The 21,121-nt window shown below is 40.6% G+C and overlaps 3 protein-coding genes across 3 annotated transcripts; 1 reads left to right on the top strand and 2 right to left on the bottom strand.

Annotated features, from left to right (window-relative positions):
* Window positions 1–616: 616 nt before the first annotated feature.
* hdc (histidine decarboxylase) lies at window positions 617–4,978 on the top strand (the record flags this gene model as incomplete). The annotated part of the gene is made up of 12 exons (XM_080025373.1): window positions 617–644; window positions 774–946; window positions 1,187–1,300; window positions 1,419–1,541; window positions 1,642–1,779; window positions 1,868–2,011; window positions 2,833–2,899; window positions 3,018–3,180; window positions 3,310–3,400; window positions 3,526–3,624; window positions 3,783–3,884; window positions 4,193–4,978. 12 exons carry the CDS (start codon window positions 617–619, stop codon window positions 4,976–4,978), a joined length of 2,028 nt encoding a protein of 675 aa, XP_079881499.1.
* Window positions 4,979–5,433: 455 nt separating this feature from the next.
* Window positions 5,434–9,881, bottom strand: LOC307253012 (long-chain fatty acid transport protein 2-like; the record flags this gene model as incomplete). Its single annotated transcript, XM_080030846.1, has 10 exons — window positions 5,434–5,607; window positions 5,711–5,841; window positions 6,076–6,173; window positions 6,498–6,696; window positions 6,794–6,884; window positions 7,373–7,567; window positions 7,693–7,817; window positions 8,275–8,433; window positions 8,563–8,772; window positions 9,404–9,881. The coding sequence occupies 10 exons, from the start codon at window positions 9,879–9,881 to the stop codon at window positions 5,434–5,436; spliced, it is 1,860 nt and encodes a 619-aa protein (XP_079886972.1).
* A 1,467-nt stretch (window positions 9,882–11,348) lies between these two features.
* On the bottom strand, window positions 11,349–19,554 carry LOC307253002 (long-chain fatty acid transport protein 2; the record flags this gene model as incomplete). Its single annotated transcript, XM_080030834.1, has 10 exons — window positions 11,349–12,705; window positions 12,821–12,951; window positions 13,046–13,143; window positions 14,037–14,235; window positions 14,355–14,445; window positions 14,950–15,144; window positions 16,543–16,667; window positions 17,661–17,819; window positions 17,935–18,144; window positions 19,074–19,554. The coding sequence occupies 10 exons, from the start codon at window positions 19,552–19,554 to the stop codon at window positions 12,529–12,531; spliced, it is 1,866 nt and encodes a 621-aa protein (XP_079886960.1). The 3' UTR covers window positions 11,349–12,528.
* Window positions 19,555–21,121: the final 1,567 nt, after the last annotated feature.

Below are 21,121 nucleotides of genomic sequence, written 5' to 3'. Positions count from 1 at the left end.
ACTAAATATGACTGTACATTACATTTTATTCTTATAGTCAAGGTAAATAATGCAATGGAAAATATGAAATAGTTTTAAATAATTGTAAAGTTCCCCATATATACCGAAAATAGAGTAGGCATAGTTCACAATACATTCCAATCATGTTGCATTAATGTAGGGGGATTCATCATGGGGAAGATTTATTTCAGAAACATAACCAACGTCAAAACAATAAAATAACAATCGGACATATTCTTGGGCCATGGAGAATATTGATATTAATATTGATTATACTTTATTTAAAATATTATAGTATGCGATATAAAGCATAATTTCACCGAGATGTGAAAGAAAATTGTTAATAGGAAGAGAAGAGTGTAAATATGGAAGGTGGAATCAGTGGGTGAGGCAACATACGTTTCCAATGCTAGATTTGCATTGTTTGACCGTTGAAATGCGTCACCATTTTAAGGCGTGTTCCTCACAACAGGGTCTATATAGTTCTGTCATCTCTGTACACAAAGCATCTCAGCAGCCACCTGTTACATACACACACACACACACACACACACCCACACCCACACCCACACACATTAACCCCAAAGAGCTCTCATCTGAAAAAAAAGAAAAGAAAATGCAAGCTGAGGAATACAACCGCAGAGGTAAACCAAGGTTTAATTTATTAGTACATTAATTTGTTTTGTCTGTATTTTTCCATTTCCCTGAAAAAAAACAGGCAAAAATAAAGATGTGTACAATAAAATAATGTGTGTGTGTGTGTGCCTGATCAGGTAAGGAGATGGTGGACTACATCACACAGTACCTGGGCTCCATCCGAGAGAGGAGGGTGATTCCAGACGTGAAGCCAGGTTACATGAGGGAGCTTCTCCCTGACACTGCGCCTACAGAGCCAGAGGACTGGGAGAGCATCTTCAACGACATCGAGAGAGTCATCATGCCGGGGGTAAGTTCAAATACTGTCATGCATCATCATATGATTTATTTGATTCCTTTTTTATATTTTATGTTTGTTTTTTTCTGCTTTAACTGACTTCCTGTTTTTATTTGTTTATCTTGTATCCTAATTTTACTCTTATGTTTTTATTACATCCTTTTGAACTTGTCACTGCCAATGAGGTGTCCTTCCAATATAAAAAAAGCTTGATTGATATCACTAATATATCATTTGAAACTATGGCCCTAGATGGTTCACTGGCAAAGCCCTCACATGCATGCCTACTTCCCAAGTCTGACTTCCTGGCCGTCTATGCTCGGGGACATGCTGGCCGATGCCATGAACTGTGTTGGATTCACCTGGGTAAGGGGACTAACCAGACTTTCTTTCTTCACTGCATGAACACATCAAAACACATCAAAACTATTGAAGTCATATCATGTCAATAAATTATATTACTGACCTTGCTTATTTTGAACAGGCCTCCAGCCCAGCATGTACAGAGTTGGAAATTAATGTGATGGACTGGTTGTGTAAAGCGCTGGGGCTCCCCTCCTTCTTCCTCCATCACCATCCTGACAGCAGAGGTGGAGGCATACTGCAGGTTCGTGGCAACTTCTCTGTCTATTTATTTTAAAAACCTTAAAACAGTGCAGTCTCCCTCCCCTGATGAATGGAAACTTATTATATGACTCTCCTTTTAGAGCACCGTCAGTGAGAGTACACTGGTTGCACTGCTGGCAGCCAGGAAAGACAACATTTTGCAGTTGCAGGCAGAGCTTGACCATGAAGTGGATGAATCAGTCCTGAATTCAAGACTGGTGGCCTATGCTTCGGATCAGGTCAGTGTTGAATCCTATACAATGAATGAATTCCTCTCAATCATGAAGGGAACAAATTTGACCATGTGACGCAACTTCCTTTTTCTAGGCTCATTCCTCAGTGGAGAAGGCAGGTCTGATCTCTCTGGTGAAGACCAGGTTTCTGCCCACTGACGAGCAGTTGTCTCTGAGAGGAGAGACATTGAAACAAGCCATACAAGAAGACAGGAGGAGGGGCCTAGTCCCTATCATGGTATGTCATTAGACATAGTTGGTATCACAGGGGGTGCTTATGTGAAATATTTAATAATTGTTTCAAGCTTAAGCTGATGTACAGTATTTAAAAAAAGAAAATAAATGTAAGCATACACTATTGTTAAACTGTAATTTTGTATGTAGTAAGATACAGAGTACATTTACTAAAGTACAATTTTGAGGTACTTTTTTATATGTTCATATTATGTTACACCATCTTTTCCCCTAAATTTCAGAGGGAAACATTGTTCTAAAATATAAGCATAGAATATAGTCTTAGAAAATGAAACCAGTTGTTTCGTGACACTTTCTATAAAATCAGTGTCTACTTTGGACCCATTGTCTTACTTTAACAGACGTTCCCCTATAAACTTCTGATATGATTTCATTTCAATAATTGTTGACCCACACAAAGGAAAAATAGAAAATAGAAACAAAAAGAAATATTAGAAAAAAGTCTGACAAAGTGACACAAATGTGTGAATCAGAAATCTGTTTCGTCCCAACGATAACCTAATGTATATATTATATTATATGAGTCGCAAGGGACATTTCACTGCAGAACCATTACTTTTACTTTTGATGCGTTGATACTACTTACAATATTTTGCTGATAATAGTGATTGGGAGTTTGAACTTGTACTTGCAATGGGGTAGCTTTGCATAAATGTTGTGGTACTTTTAAGTAAAGGATATGAGTACAGCAAACAGCTAAATGTTCATGAAATGTTCATAGTATAATGGTCAGTGGTAATAATAAAAAAATATTATGAATAGTTTAAAACGTTATGTGTTTTGTTTTGCTTCTCTCCTGCCTAGCTGTGTGCAACTTTGGGAACCACAGGAGTGTGTGCATTCGACAATCTATCCGAACTGGGACCAGTCTGTACGTCTTCAAATGCACTCCCTATCATTTCTGCTTTAACACTGCCCGTAAAGTCAAAGCATTGTGCTGTTCCACTAAGATGCATTAATTTCAATATATATATATTTATTCTTTGCAGGTGCAGAAGAAGGACTGTGGCTCCATGTTGATGCGGCTTACGCTGGCTCAGCCTACATGTGTCCCGAGCTGCGCTGGTCCCTGAAAGGCATTGAATTTGCCCACTCTTTTGTCTTCAACCCTTCCAAGTGGATGATGGTCCATTTTGACTGCACAGCTTTCTGGTGAGAACATTTCTGGCTTTTCGGAACTATACATATAATATAGGGTCTGACATTAAAAACAAATTAAACAAATTGAATGTGAAGGGATGCTTGTTGGTGTGTAATACTGTTTCTTTTTTTCTGTCTAAGGGTCAAAGATAAATTCAAGCTCCAGCAGACATTCACTGTAGATCCTGTTTACCTCAGACATGAAAACTCAAAGGAGGCCACGGACTTTATGGTATGATACTGTCATGCCAAAAAAAAAAAAAAAAAAAAAAAAAAAATGTCTTCACCAAAATTAAATATTCTATTTTCATAATCATTTCATCCAGTGACAATATATTTTTTTTCACTCTTGTACAGCATTGGCAGATTCCCCTCAGCCGACGTTTCCGTTCGCTCAAACTCTGGTTTGTCATGCGCTCCTTTGGACTGAAAAACCTACAGGCTCATATCAGACATGTAAATTGCAATCTGTTCTTTTCATGCTTATTATTATCAGATGAGGGACCTTGCATAAAATGTATTTACTATTATGTAGGGAATGTGACAACCAACAGAATCGTATATGTTTATTAAACATTTCAGAATTGATTTTTTTTTTCTGTCTTCCCTTCTAGGGGATCGAGATGGCAACGCTTTTGGAGTCTCACATAAGGAGTGACCAAAATTTTGAGATTCCGGCTGAGAGGCATCTTGGGCTGGTGGTCTTCTGTCTGAAAGTATGTACCACAATTTCGGCCAGTCCATGCAGTAAATTAAAAAATGTCAAGGTTAAACTTAGTTTCATCTTTGTTGAGGAAGTTCTTTCACTGCTTATCATTATTGAAGCGTACGAATCTCACCGTCACACCTCGTTCAAAGGTGAGCTACAAACAAAGGCACACTTAGTAATCTTAAGGGCAGGTGCAGGGCAATATCAGTGATACATAAAAAGAGCTGAAACCTTGAATTAAAGTTGCTGAAAAATGCTTTGTTTTTTTGTTTATAGCTATTACGATGGTCATTTATGTGATTTCCCTTATAATAGGGAGGAAACGCTTTGACCCAGGAGCTGCTGAGGAGGCTGACCCGCTCGGGCGACATGTACCTCATCCCTGCCGACATTCAAACCAAACGCATCATCCGATTCACGGTGACTTCACAGTTCACCACAGCGGATGACATCCTAAAGGACTGGAGCGTCATATCCAAAATGGCTTCCGCCCTTCTTGCCGAGAAACAAGCTCTGAACAAAGCTGAACAACCAAAGTCAGGAAAGAACGAGGCCATGGGAGCCGAAGAAGGCGAAGACCTGGACTTAGACGCGAGGGCTGAGGAGAGCGGGGATGCTGCCTCCAGGCTGGAGAAGGCTCAAGTGGAGCTGTGGATCGACAAGGCTTGGAATCCATCTAGGAGGACCACGCGCTCCCTGAGCTGCAGCAGTGTGCCCCTGCCTTACACTTACAAGGGGCCGATGACTGGCTACAGCTTTGAAGCAAGGCCTACTTTTCCAGAGGCCGCAGCAGAAGCCCTCACAAAGCCATCCATGACCGGATCCGGCCCTGCGATCAAGAATACGGAGATGCCTTCGGATCTTCCGGCTAAAAAGGTCCTGAAAAAGCTGACAAAGTTCTACAGCGTGCCCATATTCTGCAACCAGTGGGTGCAGTGTGGCCGGCAGCAGCTGTGTTGCCCCGTGAAGGTCTCACAGACGGCTCAAAAACACTTGTCCTCCACCTGCAGAAGAATGAACTGTATGTCTTCTTCTCCTGTGGTTAACGCAGCTCCCTCTCCTGCTCCACTGGAACATGCCACCGCTACTACACTCCTGTAATGTCCCTGAACGCAGCGTACAGCATAACATACAAATACACGCACGCACGCACACACATACACACACACACTTATTCAGCTACTGAAAATAAAGCATTCACTACTGTACCAGCTGTGTCGGTAGTGAGCCAGCGCACAGTCAGCTCTTGGCAAATTAAAGATCACTATCTGAATGGCTTTGCTCATTTAAACTCAAACATGTATTTTAAAGTTTTTTTTTAATTAAAAAGTATTTTAAAACTAAATTATATTATTCTTTTAAATATTTCAGTGCACAATATTCCACACAGCAGGGTAAAGTAGCTTATGATATGTTATGTACATCAACGCTCAATGTGCAAGTGATTTGTTATTATTATTACTTGGCATCTTGTATCATCAAAAAAGTCAAAAGAAAAAAATATCAAATGTACTATTGGTTAAAGTTGACAATCCAACAATAAACACTGAAGTCATTCAGAGCCTTAGTCTTCCCTCTGCGATGGAGTTGAATATCTCCTGAGTCATGGGTACGTAGCCCTTATTGTCCTCCAAGAAGAACAGAGAGTCACTGATGACAGACGGGTCGAAGCCCTCCTCCCCCAGCTTCCCCTTCAATTGCTTGAACGTCCCAGTTAACAGCAGTGCATCCTGCCAGGGAAACATAACCGCAGCAAGACATTCTAAGTCAAATTCCTTATTTCTTACGTCCTGTAATCTTGTAAAAAAAAAAATCTAGCAGGGATTTGTTTACCTGAATGCGAATGAAGCGTGGTCTTGCATAGCTGGGGAGGTTATTTTTGACATGCTGGTACGCAGCCTTGCCATCAAAGTCCATGTTTTCTTTCAGCGTCAGGGCAGCCATTCCGATCCTTCCCTCGTGTCCTTATCAGTCGAGGAAACCAAAGTAAAAAGATGACATATTTTTCCACACGTCAGTTTAGATGCTTCTTTACATGTTTCATACCACGGCAAATATATGTTTACTTCAAATACATGCTTTCCTGTTTCAATTGTGACTCTCAGTTTTTGTTGTATTTCTGACTTCATTTGCAGGACTGAACAGTTTATGATCACGATGGACTTCAACCACAGTGCATGATGTATATTAATTATTACCTGGCACCTTCACACCATAGACGTTAGCCTCCTCAATGCAGTCCACCATGAGCAAATGATCAGCCACCTCTGTGGTTGCCACATTTTCTCCTTTCCACCTGTGTTAGACGACAACCGAAAGACAGTAGAGTATGTGCATAACTTGACTGCAAGGGTTGCACCCAGAGCTGGGAATTTAGATACAAGCGTAGTCAGAAAAAAATCTTTTTCATATGTGGAAAAAAAAGCTAAAATAATACTCTACAGGGAATCAAACATTGAAATCCAGTAGAATAACCAGGGTGTCTGCAATCCCTAAATCTGAAATTATATGATCTACATTCAGAGACTTTAAAGGTCTTGAATAAAGCCAACAGTAATGTTTTGTCCTACATCTTAAATTCACTTTCCAGGGATGAAATTGTTCTTAGATCAACACAGACCTGAAAGTATCTCCAATGCGGTCCTGAAAGAAGACAAATCCCTCGTGGTCTATCTTCATAAGGTCACCACTGTTAAAGTAGAGGTCTCCCTTCACAAACACGTCTCTCAGCTTCTTCTTGTCTGTCTGCTGCTTGTTCTTTGCGTAGCCGCTGAAAGGTGATAGCTCCCCGATCTTTGCCACCAGCAAACCGGTCTCTCCTATAGGGGCAAAATCAACCAACAAGGAAATTGTATTAGTACTAGTGAAATTATCAAGAGTGAGAGACATATTTTTGAAAGGGGACTGATGGCTCACCTCTGGGAACCTCAATACAAAATCCTCTGGAGTCTTTGACTGGCTCCTCTTTCTCTGTGTCGTACCTTATGAGGGCATACCTACAAAACCTCTGAAGGAAACATATTGAAGAAGAAGAAGAAGAAGAAGAAGAAGAAGAAGAAGAAGAAGAAGAAGAAGAAGAAGAAGAAGAAGAAGAAGAAGAAGAAGAAGAAGAAGAAGAAGAAGAAGAAGAAGAAGAAGAAGAAGAAGAAGAAGAAGAAGAAGAAGAAGAAGAAGAAGAAGAAGAAGAAGAAGAAGAAGAAGAAGAAGAAGAAGAAGAAGAAGAAGAAGAAGAAGAAGAAGAAGAAGAAGAAAGTCAGTCAAATAACTAATCTTGTTCTGCACATTTGAATTCATACATATATATTGTATATATATGCTATTTCTGTTGTATCACTCGTTTACAAGAGGTATAAAACTGTCCAGACAGCCCCTCAAGTTCATCCCATGGAGGTAAACATTATATCCCTACAACAAAATACTGACACTTTATTTGCATAAGCGACAACAGTGTTCACCCCCCCCCCCCCCACACACACACACACACCTCCCTCTTACTTTGTGGAGAAAATGCTCTTTGCCAATAGCTCCAACTTTGCCGACGTAGTTGACGAAGCCCACGTTTCCTTCCGTCGCTCCGTAGCATTCACAGATACGAATGTCCCCGAATCGCTGCAGAAAGTCAGCCCAGGTGTCGGCCCTTATCCCGTTGCCCATAGCCACTCGGACTTTATGATCCCTGTCATTGTCTCTCTAGAAGAGATGTGAGATGATGAACACCATAATATTGTTCCCAGTGGTTTTCCGTACTAATGGTGTGTCTGGCTTGCTGGTAATAATCGTGAGAACAACATAAGTAATAAAGTGATTTTCTTTACCTTTGGTGTGTTGCAGAGGTAGCGCATGATTTCTCCTATGTACTGAATAACCGTCACATTGTACTTCCTACAGTCGTTCCAGAACTGGGAGGCGGAGAATTTACGTTTTAGCACAACAGTGTTGCCTGGAGAATGAAGGAGCACAGATTTTTTTCAGCGAGACATAATCTTCACCACTGAGAGCTCAGCAGTATACAGTAGTGTTTTAAGGGTCAGGACTTTGAAGTTAAGTTAACTTAGTTAAGGTATCTTTATTAGTCAATTTAACCAAGGCACATTGAAATTTGTCTTTTCGCATGTCCCCTCTCAAGTTACAACACTTCGGAGGGGGTCAGAGCGCAGGGTCAGCCACATTGAAATGTGTCTTTTCGCATGTCCCCTCTCAAGTTACAACACTTCGGAAGGGGGTCAGAGCGCAGGGTCAGTCATAGTACAGCGCCCCTGGAAATACAAGTAGCCGAGCCAAACGGCCACTGTCATTTGAGTTCATGTACCTTAGTTAGTTTAACCTTCAGTAAACCCACCAGAATGCTGCCTGGGGGAGTCGTGTTTGGATGTGTTTATGACGCCTAGAAGAATCACCTTTTTCTATGGCTCCACAAAGTCCCATCAGAAAGCCTGCGGAGTGGTAAAGAGGCAGGTATACGTAGATGATGTCGTCTGAGCGTACGCCGGATATAGACTGGAGGAAAGACGCCATCCATAGCCTCTCCTGGCTGATTATGGCTGCCTTGGGAAGCCCTAAAAGACAACACAGCAGAAGCAGCATAATGTTTATTGTTAACGTTCACTAGCTCAAGGTCGGTGCACTAAACATGCAAACAGCAGATTAGAGGTGAAGGTCAGAAGGGCCCCGTTTCCTTATTATACCTGTAGTTCCTGAGGTGTAGATGTACAGCGCAGGACTCTTAATGGTAACGTTAGCCCTGAACTCAGGCGACAGAGGCTGGTCTGAGGCCTGCTCAATTTTGTCAGAGAGGCTTTCCAGGCCCTCCACGTCGCAGTCCTCACCCAGGATGAACACTTGCACGCCCTGCTGTTTAAGGGTGGGCAACACCTCCTCCACAGCCCCCCGCAAGTCTGAGAGAGACAGGCAGAAAGAATTCACAGATATTAGTGGGGGCTCCAAGGAGTGCAGTGACGTTGAATACAAGAAACAATTCAAACAAGAATAGAGATCCTGGGATTGACGCCAATCAAGGCAAGAGACACTGCAGGCAGTGTTGTTCAATACTCTGAACCAAAAATATCAACTTCTAAATCACTTACATCAACTAAACTTTCACTGTTTTTTTTTTTATAAAATGATGTGAAAATTAAATAGCAATTTTAGCTCTGGTATTATCCACCCTATCCTCCATAATTTAAAAAAAGACATGCACATTTATCCATAATAAGTTATATTGCCAAATTTCCATATTAATTCAAACGTTTCTGTAAAAATACAAAACATAACTATTTTAATGTAAGTTATCAACTGGCAAAGTTTCATGATGATCTTAGTGTTATACACCTGCAGTGTCTCGCCCATCATTTTCTGGCATAGTTGCCTATCTACGATTTGTTGTTGTTTTTTGCAAGCAAGGGATCTATTTTTAAGATTGTTATGACAAATATATAGATAAATAACGCAATAAATAAAGAATCTCAGTGCATGGCCACATAGTAGCTAGGATTAAAAGTGTGTCTCGGTCTTATTTCGCTTGCTTACCAGCACTAGCGACCAGGACCTTGGCTTCACAGCAGGAGAAGCAGTGCAGCAGAGATTTGGAACGGATGTTGCAGTTTAGCAGAGAACTGATGCAGCCCAACTTGGCCAGAGCGAGCCAGAGCCACACAAACTGCGGCTCGTTGCCCAGGAACAGCGCCACAGTGTCTCCCTGCTTTAGTTGGGCATGGCTGGACAAAGCTCTAGCCACTTTGTTGCTCTCTGTGTCGGCTTGGCTGTAGGTGTAGGAGCTTTCCTCGAAGAGTATAAACGTCTTATGCGGATGGCAGGCCACTTTTTCCAGAAAGCGATCCAGAATGCTGTAAAACGGTTTGTGCCTCTTGAACTTGTCCAGACTCATGCCAATTCGAATTGAGGCCATTGCGTATCGCAAATCGTCCAAAAAATAAGGGTTTCTCAAGTAGAGCAATGGCAAAATCGCCAGAGCTGCGAGGGCGCTGTATAGAATATATGAAATCATTATAAACAAGAGACACGTGGTAGTGTTGCGGCGTGTTCCCTGAAAGATCCAGCTTTCAACAGCAAACCAACAGCTGAATAGGGTAGGCCTACGGGACTGTTCAGTTTTTTACGCCTGTTGATCTTTGACCGATGGAGGTATATTCTTCCGGGGGAGTTACAAAAGAGCCAGTGGCTATGTGATCCTGCGTCCAAACCTTTATTGTTCATCTGCAGGCAGCCAACTGTGCCAAAAGTGAAAAGTATCGCCTATCTATAAGAAGACTGTGCCCATTATGCGTTTACTGCGCGTCTTGTCGGAACTTCCCTGCACTGTAGCGTACTGCAGTGATTTATACCAAAAGCCAGATTTATTATCCACATTGTTTGCTGAAAATTGCTTCTTTAAAACTTAAACACTTTTGAGCAACTCAAAAACTGCATTCATGCATACCTGTTCAAAAAGAGGTCATTAATAAAAAATAAAAATTGCCATTCTTAAATATACAAACGTGTTACGAAACATTCCACTTGATTCATTAACATGTCCTTGCAAAGCCTAGAGTCTAGACAATGTCATTGCAACACTTGTATCATCAGCTACAGTAGCATACAGTCTACGGTCATCAGTGTATTTTCCCTTATTCCTAATGACCCAAGCAAGGGCTCTAAAAAAATAATCCCCTCATCACTGAGACAAAAAAAATCTAGTGTGAATGGGTTGGTAAATGACTAGGTATGATATCCCACAGCCTAAAAAATATTACTTTGTGTCACTGTTTTTGAAATTGAAAAGAAGCATGGTTACCTCTGTGGTAATAAAATGAAATGGTGTATTCATTTTCATGTGAATCTTGTCATCTGTTTCTTTTTCATCTAAAGCAGCGAACGGATCGTAAAATAATAATAACCACCCTTTGCTCCATCAGGATATATTACACTATATTACAGTTACACAACGAGTGCACTTTTCTGAGATGACCTGGGATGGCTTCAAAGGTTTTGAATGGCAGAGCCCATGGTGAGAAACTGACAATTAGCCTACTACACATTTAGACTGTAAAGTTATTACTAATCCAGAAAGAACAATCTCTTGCAGCAGTAGGACTTTGGGCCCCTGAAGAACATTTGAATGATTTACTCTATGTAGGCTACAACATCTCAGTGTGAAGATGCAGACACACCCTCCTGGATGGCCCATCACTACAAATTACATTATAGGACTTTCCCCACCAACCTACTTGTTGCCCCTCGTCTATAGTTATCTAGTCTACATTTCAACCGCCTCTGCAATCACTTCTGGGATTAATGATTTCTCGCCTGCCCTCTGGTTACATTTGCCTCTACTGTGAGCGGTGACCTGGTTTTGACCCTTGACTGCTTTTAGACTGAGGAAAACAAGCTCATGGCACATGGTTTCGGAACAAGAAGTTTAATGACCACACATGTTGTGTATATATGGCTATGTGTATTAATTTGATGTATATGTGTATTTGCTTTGCATTTGCTTCTGTGAAAGCACTTAGTAAACTATTGTCTTTAAAAGGTGCTATAAAAATAAATTCATTATTATTATTATTATTATTATTATTATTATTATTATTATTATGAGTGTTATTTTCCGGTGTACAGTAATTTGCTCCGCATTTTTCTTTCTTCCTTTTTTAAAAGTTGTGTCCTGTATAACTCCACTAGGGACATACACTCCCGTGTAGCACGTGTATTTGTCTCCACCTTGTGTTTTGTCGTCTCAATAATAATAATTTGTATAGCACCTTTCATACAAGAATATAGCTGTTAGTGCTTCAGAATTGGGAAATTACACAAAATGCTTGCTGCACATAAAAATCCATATAAAATGAACATAGAAACAGGGATATGACACAATAAATTGAGAATGACAATAAAGCCCATCCTGATCAAATCAGATCCACTTGATAATCATTCAAAAGATCAACTGGGCCTAAATACTGTTGAAAGGCATTCAATATGAAATACATCAGCCTGCATATATTTGTCTTGTATTGTTATGAAGAGTAAAATAAGAGCAGACAAACAAATAAAAATAATGAGCTCTGGTTTTACAGAAGGAATAACTTTCATTTTTAGTAAAGTAATCGATATTTACAGATATTGGCACACAAATAAAAAAATCTGCATGAGGACCCTATTTAAAATATACATACGTACATTATACATATTTTTCTTAAATCTTAAACCATTACATGCTACTCACGTCTTTCCTAAAAGTGTGCTGTTCTGTTCATGAGATACTACCCGTGAGAGAAAGTCCAATAGCCACCGTCAGAAGCATCTTATCAAACTGGCTTTACTATTGATTGACCCCCCCCCCCGACCCCCATCAAAACAGCAACACTGCAGCATTACTGGACTGAATAAAGTAATAGCAGCAATCATGCTAGTAAATATACCGTTATATTGACCAACTCCCTAGTTCCGTGGCAAGCTGGCCCCAGAGATGAAGCCTTACACAAATAAATCCTACACTTTCAGTTACCGTCTACTGCTTACAGGAATGTCTCCATATTATTTCACCACACAAAAATAATGTATTAGTAAAAATATGTTTTTCTTCTGTCACTGAACTGGGCATTTATTATCAGAGTATCAATGTATAGCCAGAGTGACCAAAAAAGCCCAGCGACTCCTCACAGTTTGACTATTCCTGATAGGACGGAGCTGTAGACCTGAGCTGTCAGCGGTACGTAGCTCTTCTCATGATCATCAAGGATGTAAAGAGGGTCCTGGATACGTCCTGGATCAAAACTCTCCTCCACCAACTTCACCTTCATCTGCTTGAAAGTCCCTGTCACCTCCATGGCGTTCTAGACGGTAAGAAAAAGAGAGTGCAAAACATTCACTCGGGCGCAGTTTCTGAATATCGCCAATCATCGACTCTTCATCACATGTTGCATGATTGTGTGTGTCAAACAGAATTACCTGTATTCTTATAAAGCGAGGTCGGGCATAGGAGGGCAGGTAGCTGACCACATGGTTATATATTTTACCTCCATCAAACTGGTCACCTTTTTTCACAGTGACAGCGGCCATCCCTATCCGCCCCTCGTGTCCTATACCAATGCCAAACAAATATAGGAGCAAAGACGTTATGATCTTATTCTATACACTACAAGGTAAAGTGCATAAAGGAAATGGACACCAGACCTGGCACTTGGACTCCATATACGTTGGCTTCTTCCAGAAAATCGCTGATCGTCAGGATGTCAGACACCTCGGTTGTGGCCACGTTCTCCCCTTTCCACCTGTGGGTTCAAACAAGTTCAAATGTTCAAATGTTACCATATGGCCCTTGTCGTATAGTCCCCCAAGTGTAAAATTCCCACTTTGGCCCACTGGTACCAGCAAAATGGCTTTTTGGCTATTCTAATCTTTGAATTGAACAATAATGATGCTTCACATGCTTGAAGTGTCAGCGATGGGTTATTTTTAACATGACAATGTACCGTTTTCCAGCTTTCCATTGTAAATTCGAGCACAGGATTAAGAACCACATAAGACATGCTTTTCTGTGTCACAAATGTTTCTATACTAAAAGGATAAAGTAGTTCCTTCTCAATTTGTACCCAGGCAGGGGCTCTGTGATGGGGCAGGTTATATTTTGATATTTGGGTTGGTTCAAACAAGTTAAAAAATTGCACTCAGTGGTCCATAGAAAATTTATTATATAATGTTTTACTGTATGTGTAACCAATGGTGCCATGGGCTATAAAGAAAACACCTTATAAGTTATCTAGCAAAATGGTCTAGTTTCGACTTTATCATTAGAGAGATTTTGGAATAAAAATCCTGGATTGTGTCTCAAACTGCAAAAGGCCTATACATGTGAACAGAAAAACATAGATAGATGGTTTATGTCTTATTACAACTATTTTCTTTCTAAATTTCTACAAAAAATTGGCAGAATCTCTCTTAAACCTGTTGCAGGTACTGTAACTTAGAGAGGAAACTTGAGTAACTAAAACACAAAGGCCTGCTCTTCCTCACTACATATGTATATATCCATCCTATACATGTACTTTTCAACTTTAAGAATAGAAGTTCAGAGACTGTGTGATGTGTTATCCTTTATTGTCTGTTATTTGTAGTTGTATAATATGTTTGATATTGCATTACAGAAGCTATAAGTGTTCTCTACCTGAATGTGTCACCTACACGGTCCTGAAAGTATATGAAGTTGTCCTTGTCGATCCTCATTAGGTCTCCACTGTTGAAGTAAAGATCCCCCTTCTTGAGGACATCGCGTAGTCTTTTCCTCTCGGTTTGTTCCTCGTTCTGGGAGTAGCCGACAAACGGAGCGATGTCTGTGATCTTCGACACCAGAAGTCCCGTCTCACCTTAAAGAGAAAATTTGAAAAAATCAATTCAAATCTTGATCAGGTGCATTGAAGACAAGGTTGAAACTCTTTGATAAAATGATATTATTTATATTAACATTTGCAGAAGGCTTATTCACCTCTGGGTGCCTCCACACAGAGACCGTTAGCATCTCGAACCGCTTCATCTCGCTCTGCGTCATACTTTATCAGAGTGTAGGGGAACAGCTTCTACAGGAGTTGGTATATACACAACAGTATGACATTATGTTCCCGGTACATCTTTAAATCAACAGCAGAATAAAACATACAATATAATTCACATATTAAATTATTAAACGAGAGTACATTTAGGCAAGTATTGTACTTAAGGTGGAGTTTACCTTGTCCAGAGAACGTTTGTTTATATTTAGACAAAGCAATTAGATAGCTGTTTACAGAGCCTCGGCTGTGTTTAAACACCCAACTTTTTCAAAGAAATATCATAAATACATATCATATGTATTACTCCACTATTGTCTGACACCTTCATTTGCTTGTTACAAGTTTTTTTCCTAAGCCAACGGTCCAGTGAAAAGAACGTTATCTTAACTCCATCTCACAGTCTTTTACTAGAGTCAGTAAATGGATGAAAAGCATCCTAGCCAGTGAATGAAACCATAAAAGACTTGGGCCTGATCAAATGATGAGAAACAATGTTAACGTAATATATTTTTCTTTATATCTCATTCTTACCTGATGCAAAAAGTTGACTCGTCCAATAGCTCCGATTTTCCCAGCGTAGTTGACAAATCCCACATTCCCCTCAGTGGAGGCGTAAAACTCTCGGACCCGAATGTCCCCGAAGCGATTGAGAAACTCTCTCCATATCTCTGCCCTGACACCGTTGCCAATGGCCAGCTTAACTTTATGGTCCTTGTCGTTTTCTCTCTGCATTTTCATAACAAAAAAATAAACAGATCTAACATTTTACAAGTGCCACAGCAATAGATTATTTGATACCTAATTCATTAAAATAGGCAAGACAAAGCACACACCGTAAAATCCTTATCAAAGATGATATTAGAGATATAGCAGTGGTGGGGCCGAAAATTACCTGTCAGCATTTTGAAAGGGCGTTTCAGAGTGTGAGACTGTGCTACTATTCAAACACACACATATGTGAACTCATATGCTCTGCAATAAAATACACCAGTCATCTAATGAGGCCCTTAATCAGGATTTATGATGCCCATTCCTGTTTTTTATGTAAGAATTGTACATTAGAGAACCAGTTCACACTGGGGGAAAAAACATACATGCAACCTAAAAATACTCAAACCATACAAATATTGTAAAACAAATACTATTCACTAAAATCAATGTGACCCTAAAGTCATATAGTACTAGTCAAGGGAGATTTGGTTGCCAAGTTACTTGATATGTCTTCCTGAGTAAAGGCCAGCATCTATTCCGAGAGATGACCAGATACAGACAAACCATCTCCTGACGCTGGTATGGGTCACACTGAAAATTGAGACTGTTCTTCATGTGATGTAATCAGATACTCTTAATGGCCATGCATGTAGGCAGAATGTTTACGGTACTCGTAAATACAGCAGATGCATATTTAAGTATCATGCAGATACTTCAAATGTGTTTATTCATCATGACAGCGTTGTATATTGAGACACATCCCTGGTGTTTCACGCTGTTCGAACCCCACCACCGATAAAGACGCAGAAGGCTGAAACCCGATAGTTGAAGATTCAAGGATTTCTATTTTGGTAAGCCAGCTGTGTGAATGTACAGATTTGGAAAGTTTGTATCCGGCTAGATGTGCCTGAAGGGCAGATCGCTTCAGGCCAGTTCACAGTACTCTGTCTCTGTCTGCAGATGTCTGGGGTGAAGGCGTGGTGCCCACATGATCTGCCAAAGATCCTGTGTGCGCTTGCATTCACTGGCAGTCAATGAAGAGATAGTTTATTAAACAGGGCTGGACCAAGATAGCAATCTCTCGACATATAAGGCCTATATTTGATCGCCTATATCAGGTCGTTAAACTCCAAACACCTAGAAGAACGCCACTTTTTGGAGTTTTACTTAAGATTTAACTGTCACATGATCATAACACTGCTGCAGAGGCTTTTCCACTCTGAAAAGAAAACAAAAAGAACATGGAAAAAACAATACTTGGTGGCATACGAATGATCAAAATTAGAAGGGCATTATCAGCAATTTAAAAATTCCCGTCAGATTAAAAACACTGCTGAAATACTGCTTGGTTTTAAAGTTTTGCAGTACTGAGCTCTACATGGCTGATCTAGGAACAGTGAAAAATAATGTTACCTTGGGTGCACTACAGAGGTACCGCATCACCTCTCCTATGTACTGGATAACGGTCACACTGTATTTCCTGCAGTCATCCCAAAATTGAGAGGTAGAAAACTTCCTCTTCAGAATGATAGTTGACCCTTCACAATAAGACGGAAGCAAATAAGACTTGATTAGCATGCGTTGCTGTGAGCAGGGCCTTATTGGGCAGCTTTTCCATTCTGACTTTCAGTCTCATGTTTATTCAATTTGACAACACAACACATGAATTAGTCAAGAAGTATACATTCTCTGCCATGAGGCTTCAAGCCATAATGGTGAAGATACCATGCTGTGTGTGTGTGTGTGTGTGTGTCTTTATTCATGCTTGCATGCAATGCACAACATAACCATCTGTTTTTCTGAAGCTTAAGCAATGATTGTTTTGTTCAGTTGTTGTCATCTACAATTTTTAAGGATTCATTTATTCATTGTTATCTGCAAACACCACTGTTGTTTTAACAAAACACTATTTAAAGTTATTATTTCTACACTCATTTTTAATTGACTGAATAAAAATGAAATACTGTACCTGTGCCAATAGAATGACATTTTATGCCATTTTAACTTACAACCTACAACAGGACTATGGTTGTTATGGGGCAGTATTGAATATAAAAATAAAATGTGTGTTACTCGGGCTGCTTACCCAGACACTCAATAGCAATGTGAACTTTAGCCTATTTAGAAACAAAACAGGTAATCTGGTTTAGGTTGACCCGGCTGTTCAGATTACTGGCTCACAGTGACAAAAGACTCTTTCATTTAGTTTCAGGGCAGGAAACCCAGAGGGAGAAGGCATGACTTTTTATGCAATGTGGTTTAATTTCATTGACCATTTTGCAGCACTGCACTGATTTAAGCACAAAACTTACGAAGGTCATGCAATAGGGTGCCTCCTCTGTGCATCTGCATATGGTGAATTATCAAATACCTGCCATCTAAGGCAGAGATCTGAGACTCAAGTGATAACGCCGGCAACAAGTACAATCAAGTTTCACTGATCAAAAGGTGGGGACGTTCAATAACGTGTATGTGGACCCAGCCTGATTTAATTATCGTCAAATTCGTCCTACATTCCTAGAAAGTCTCACCTGTCTCAATGGAGCCAATGAAGCCTATCATGAATCCAGCCGTGTGGTACAGAGGCAGGTTGAGGTAGATGACATCACTGGCCGTCACACCGCTCGAAGACAAGACGGCCAGAGCTGTAAGCAGGCGGTTCTGATTGACCACAGCTGCCTTAGGGAGACCTGGTAGAAACACAACCAGGCAACACACAGATCTTGAAAAACGGAAGACTGTGGTGCGTGCAGAATATCATATGAAAGATAAAAGAAGCAAGGATCCACTGTTTCACTGTTTCACCTGTGGTTCCAGATGTGTAAATGTACACTGCGGGGCTTTTGAACGTGATGTGTGATCTTAGGGAGCGAGAGAGGGGCGAGTCCGATGCCTCATCCACTTTACCGGAGAAACTGTGGATTCCAGGGGTATCACAGTGGGTGCTCATCAGGAGGACGGTGACTCTCTGCTCTGTCAGTGAGGGCAGCACATCCTCCACTGCTTCCTTCAGCTCTGGACAAGGATATTCAGTACAATTTTAAGCAGATACCAGTTTTAGATAAATGCACTAACTTGCCTGGGTATGTACTTTATTGGCTGTGATGCAACATGCAACTTTTTTCTTTTTTTTTAAGATATTTTTTTTGCATTTTTTATGGTTTAGTGATAGTGTAGAGACAGAGTTGAAATGGGGCCGAGAGGGGAGTGACATGCAGAGAACGACCGCGGGCTGGAACCGAACCCGGGTCTGCTGCTGGCCGAGGCCCATGGGGGGGACGCGGCGCCCTACCAACTGAGCTAAGGGCGCCCCCTCAACATGCAAAATGTACAGAAGATGCGAGTACAAGTGAAGCGTCATGGAAGCTGACCAGAAGATTGCACTTTCACTTACACAGAATCACCTGAAAGTTTGGAGGTTGCATCATGGACAATCAGTGAATTTAAGGGGATTAGTTTGGGAAACAGTACATTGATATCTAAATAGTAAATTATCATATAGCAGGTCATCATCATTTAACAAGAAGCTCAAGCCCCTTCCCTTCAAATGACTGCCTAAAATTAGATCAATCGGGCATGGGTCCATTTCGGGTCATCCCTTTACAATTTGGTACGTCATAACAACTGTCAGTCACATGGCCCACTGTGATGGAAACATTTCCCTAAACGAAAAGCATGCCATTAGTATTAAAACTGTTTTGTTCATTCATTCTCATACATACACTTCTCATTACATTAAAACAACGTGTGTGCAACAAATGAGCCAAAACCTAAATAAAAAGAAACTATAAAAATGTCTATAAAAACAGAATGAAACTTTTGAAATCATGCAACTGATTTAGATCAACGTGCATAACTCCTTGATTAGCGGGCTTAACAGGCTTAACTTTATAAAGTAAAGTGTTCCTCATCAGAAAACACAATCAGACAGACGCGTAGCCTACCCGAGGCTGCTATCAACACTCTCGCCTTGCAGCAGTCGAAACAGTGCAGCAGAGACTTGGTGCGGATGTTGTGGTTGAGAAGAGCCACAGGAGAGCCTAATTTAGCCAAGGCCAGCCAGGTAAACATGAAGGCGGGTTCATTCCCCATGAAAAGCGCCACGGTGTCCCCAGCTTTGTACCCATCCTGCGCCAGAAGCGCGTTGGCGATTTTGTTGCTCCTCTGATCCGTGGCACTGAACGAGTAGCTCTCGTTTCCAAACACAATGAACAGTTTGTCCCGGAGCACAGCGGTCTGCTCCAAGAAACGGTCCAAAACAAAGAAGAGGGGTCTCCTCCTTCGCCTCGCAACAAACTTCACCAAAATCTTCAGCAGATCCCTGAAGTAGAGAATGTCCATCCAAAGATACGGGGCAAAAGTCTCGAGCGCGAATGGCAGGATGAGGAGAGTTGCTAAAATGATTGAAATCAAATACATCTCCATCCTGTTTTTCTCTCGTTTAAAGCGGTTTAAAGCCCCTGCTGCAACAGCAAAATGGGGAATGTTGCAAATAAGGATTTTGTTGAGGGGGGCGGGGCATTTCCTCCAATAGTAAGTCAAGTTCAGAGAATGTATGAAATATTTGAAACATTTGGAATTCTGATAATCGCAGACTGTCTGGGTCTGGGTACTATCGTATAATTCCTTTTTTCATTGATATCAAAATTTAAAAAACGGAAAACTTCTGTTGGTTTCAAACCAAAAACGGACTGAATTGTTTTTTTTGTCTGAATCGAAAAACGAACAGAACTGCCCAATGTGCTCCTTTTTTCGTTTTCGCCGATACCTTTGATCCATTTTCGATTTGAATTGAAGAAGGAAATTACTGCCAGACCGCAGACATTATTCCTCGTTATTTTAACTGCAAAAGTAAAAGAGAAAATGCGTTTTCCCTATTTCTCCTTTTATTTGCATCATGGGTAGTTTCGTTCAGTGGTTCCCAACCTAAGGGTCAGGCCCCCTCCAAAGGGTCACACGACAAATCTGTGAATTTTTTATTTTTTAAATAATAATAACTGGGTTGGTATGAGAACATCAGTGAAAACAATTGTTTGTATATAGTTATAATAAATCCTCGGGTCCGATTTATGGCAGGAGACCAGAACATCTATGTTTCCCGAACAGTACTAAAATCAAAGTTTGCTTTGCTTCATCATCAACATTACCATTATTTATCTTAGATAGTCAGATATGTATTACCTCATTACAATGCATCCTGTGGTCTCTTTCTCTTTGACTCACTTCCTAAACAAATGCACCGCCTGCATTTGCTTGGGTTCTGGTGACATAAAAAACACTACCGCTTCTGTCCAAAGGTGCTTTTAGAATCCACAAAAACTGAAAGTTCCTCATATCTACTTTAAATGAAACCATCTGAGGAGTTTAGTGGAGAAATGTCTCAACTCGTGACACGGGGCTCCAAACAGGCACTGCTTGTGTTGTAAGGGGTCACAAGCCAAAGTTTATCATGTGTTTTTTAATGCAAAATCTGATTGGTAACAGGTAACTCCAGCTGTCCAATAAATGTAGTGAAGTAAAAAGCGGAGTGAAGTAGAAGTCATACCACGGAAAGTACCTAAAAATTCTACCCAAGTACATCACTGAAAATGACATTTTAGAGATTTGATAACAGTTTTAGTCTGAATTGATAGATTCTCAAGCTTGAGAGGAAGACCTATTCCACTCATTTAATTGAGCTAATTTATGATATAGTGATGGTACATTGTTGCAGACAGATGAATCGGTTCCCCTGCTTATCACTTCAAGGATGGAACACGTTGTTCACGCCAACCCAAGCCTTCGCATGATACGCCTTCTTATCTTTCAGCTGGATTTAGCTGGGACTCTGCTCTGAGTATCTTTGTGTCTGAACATTTTTATTGATTCTCACCTTAAAAATTTAAAAGAATAATGAAATTCCACCACAGGTTTGTGTTTTTAGAATTGAAACACGGAATGGAACACACACACACACAAAAACACAAACACACACACACACACACACACACAC

The sequence above is a fragment of the Ammodytes marinus genome, assembly GCF_949987685.1.
Source record: "Ammodytes marinus genome assembly, chromosome: 1".
Taxonomy (NCBI): domain Eukaryota; kingdom Metazoa; phylum Chordata; class Actinopteri; order Uranoscopiformes; family Ammodytidae; genus Ammodytes; species Ammodytes marinus.
The sequence above is the reverse complement of the archived record's forward strand: the minus strand, read 5'-3'. Positions and strand labels throughout refer to the sequence as shown.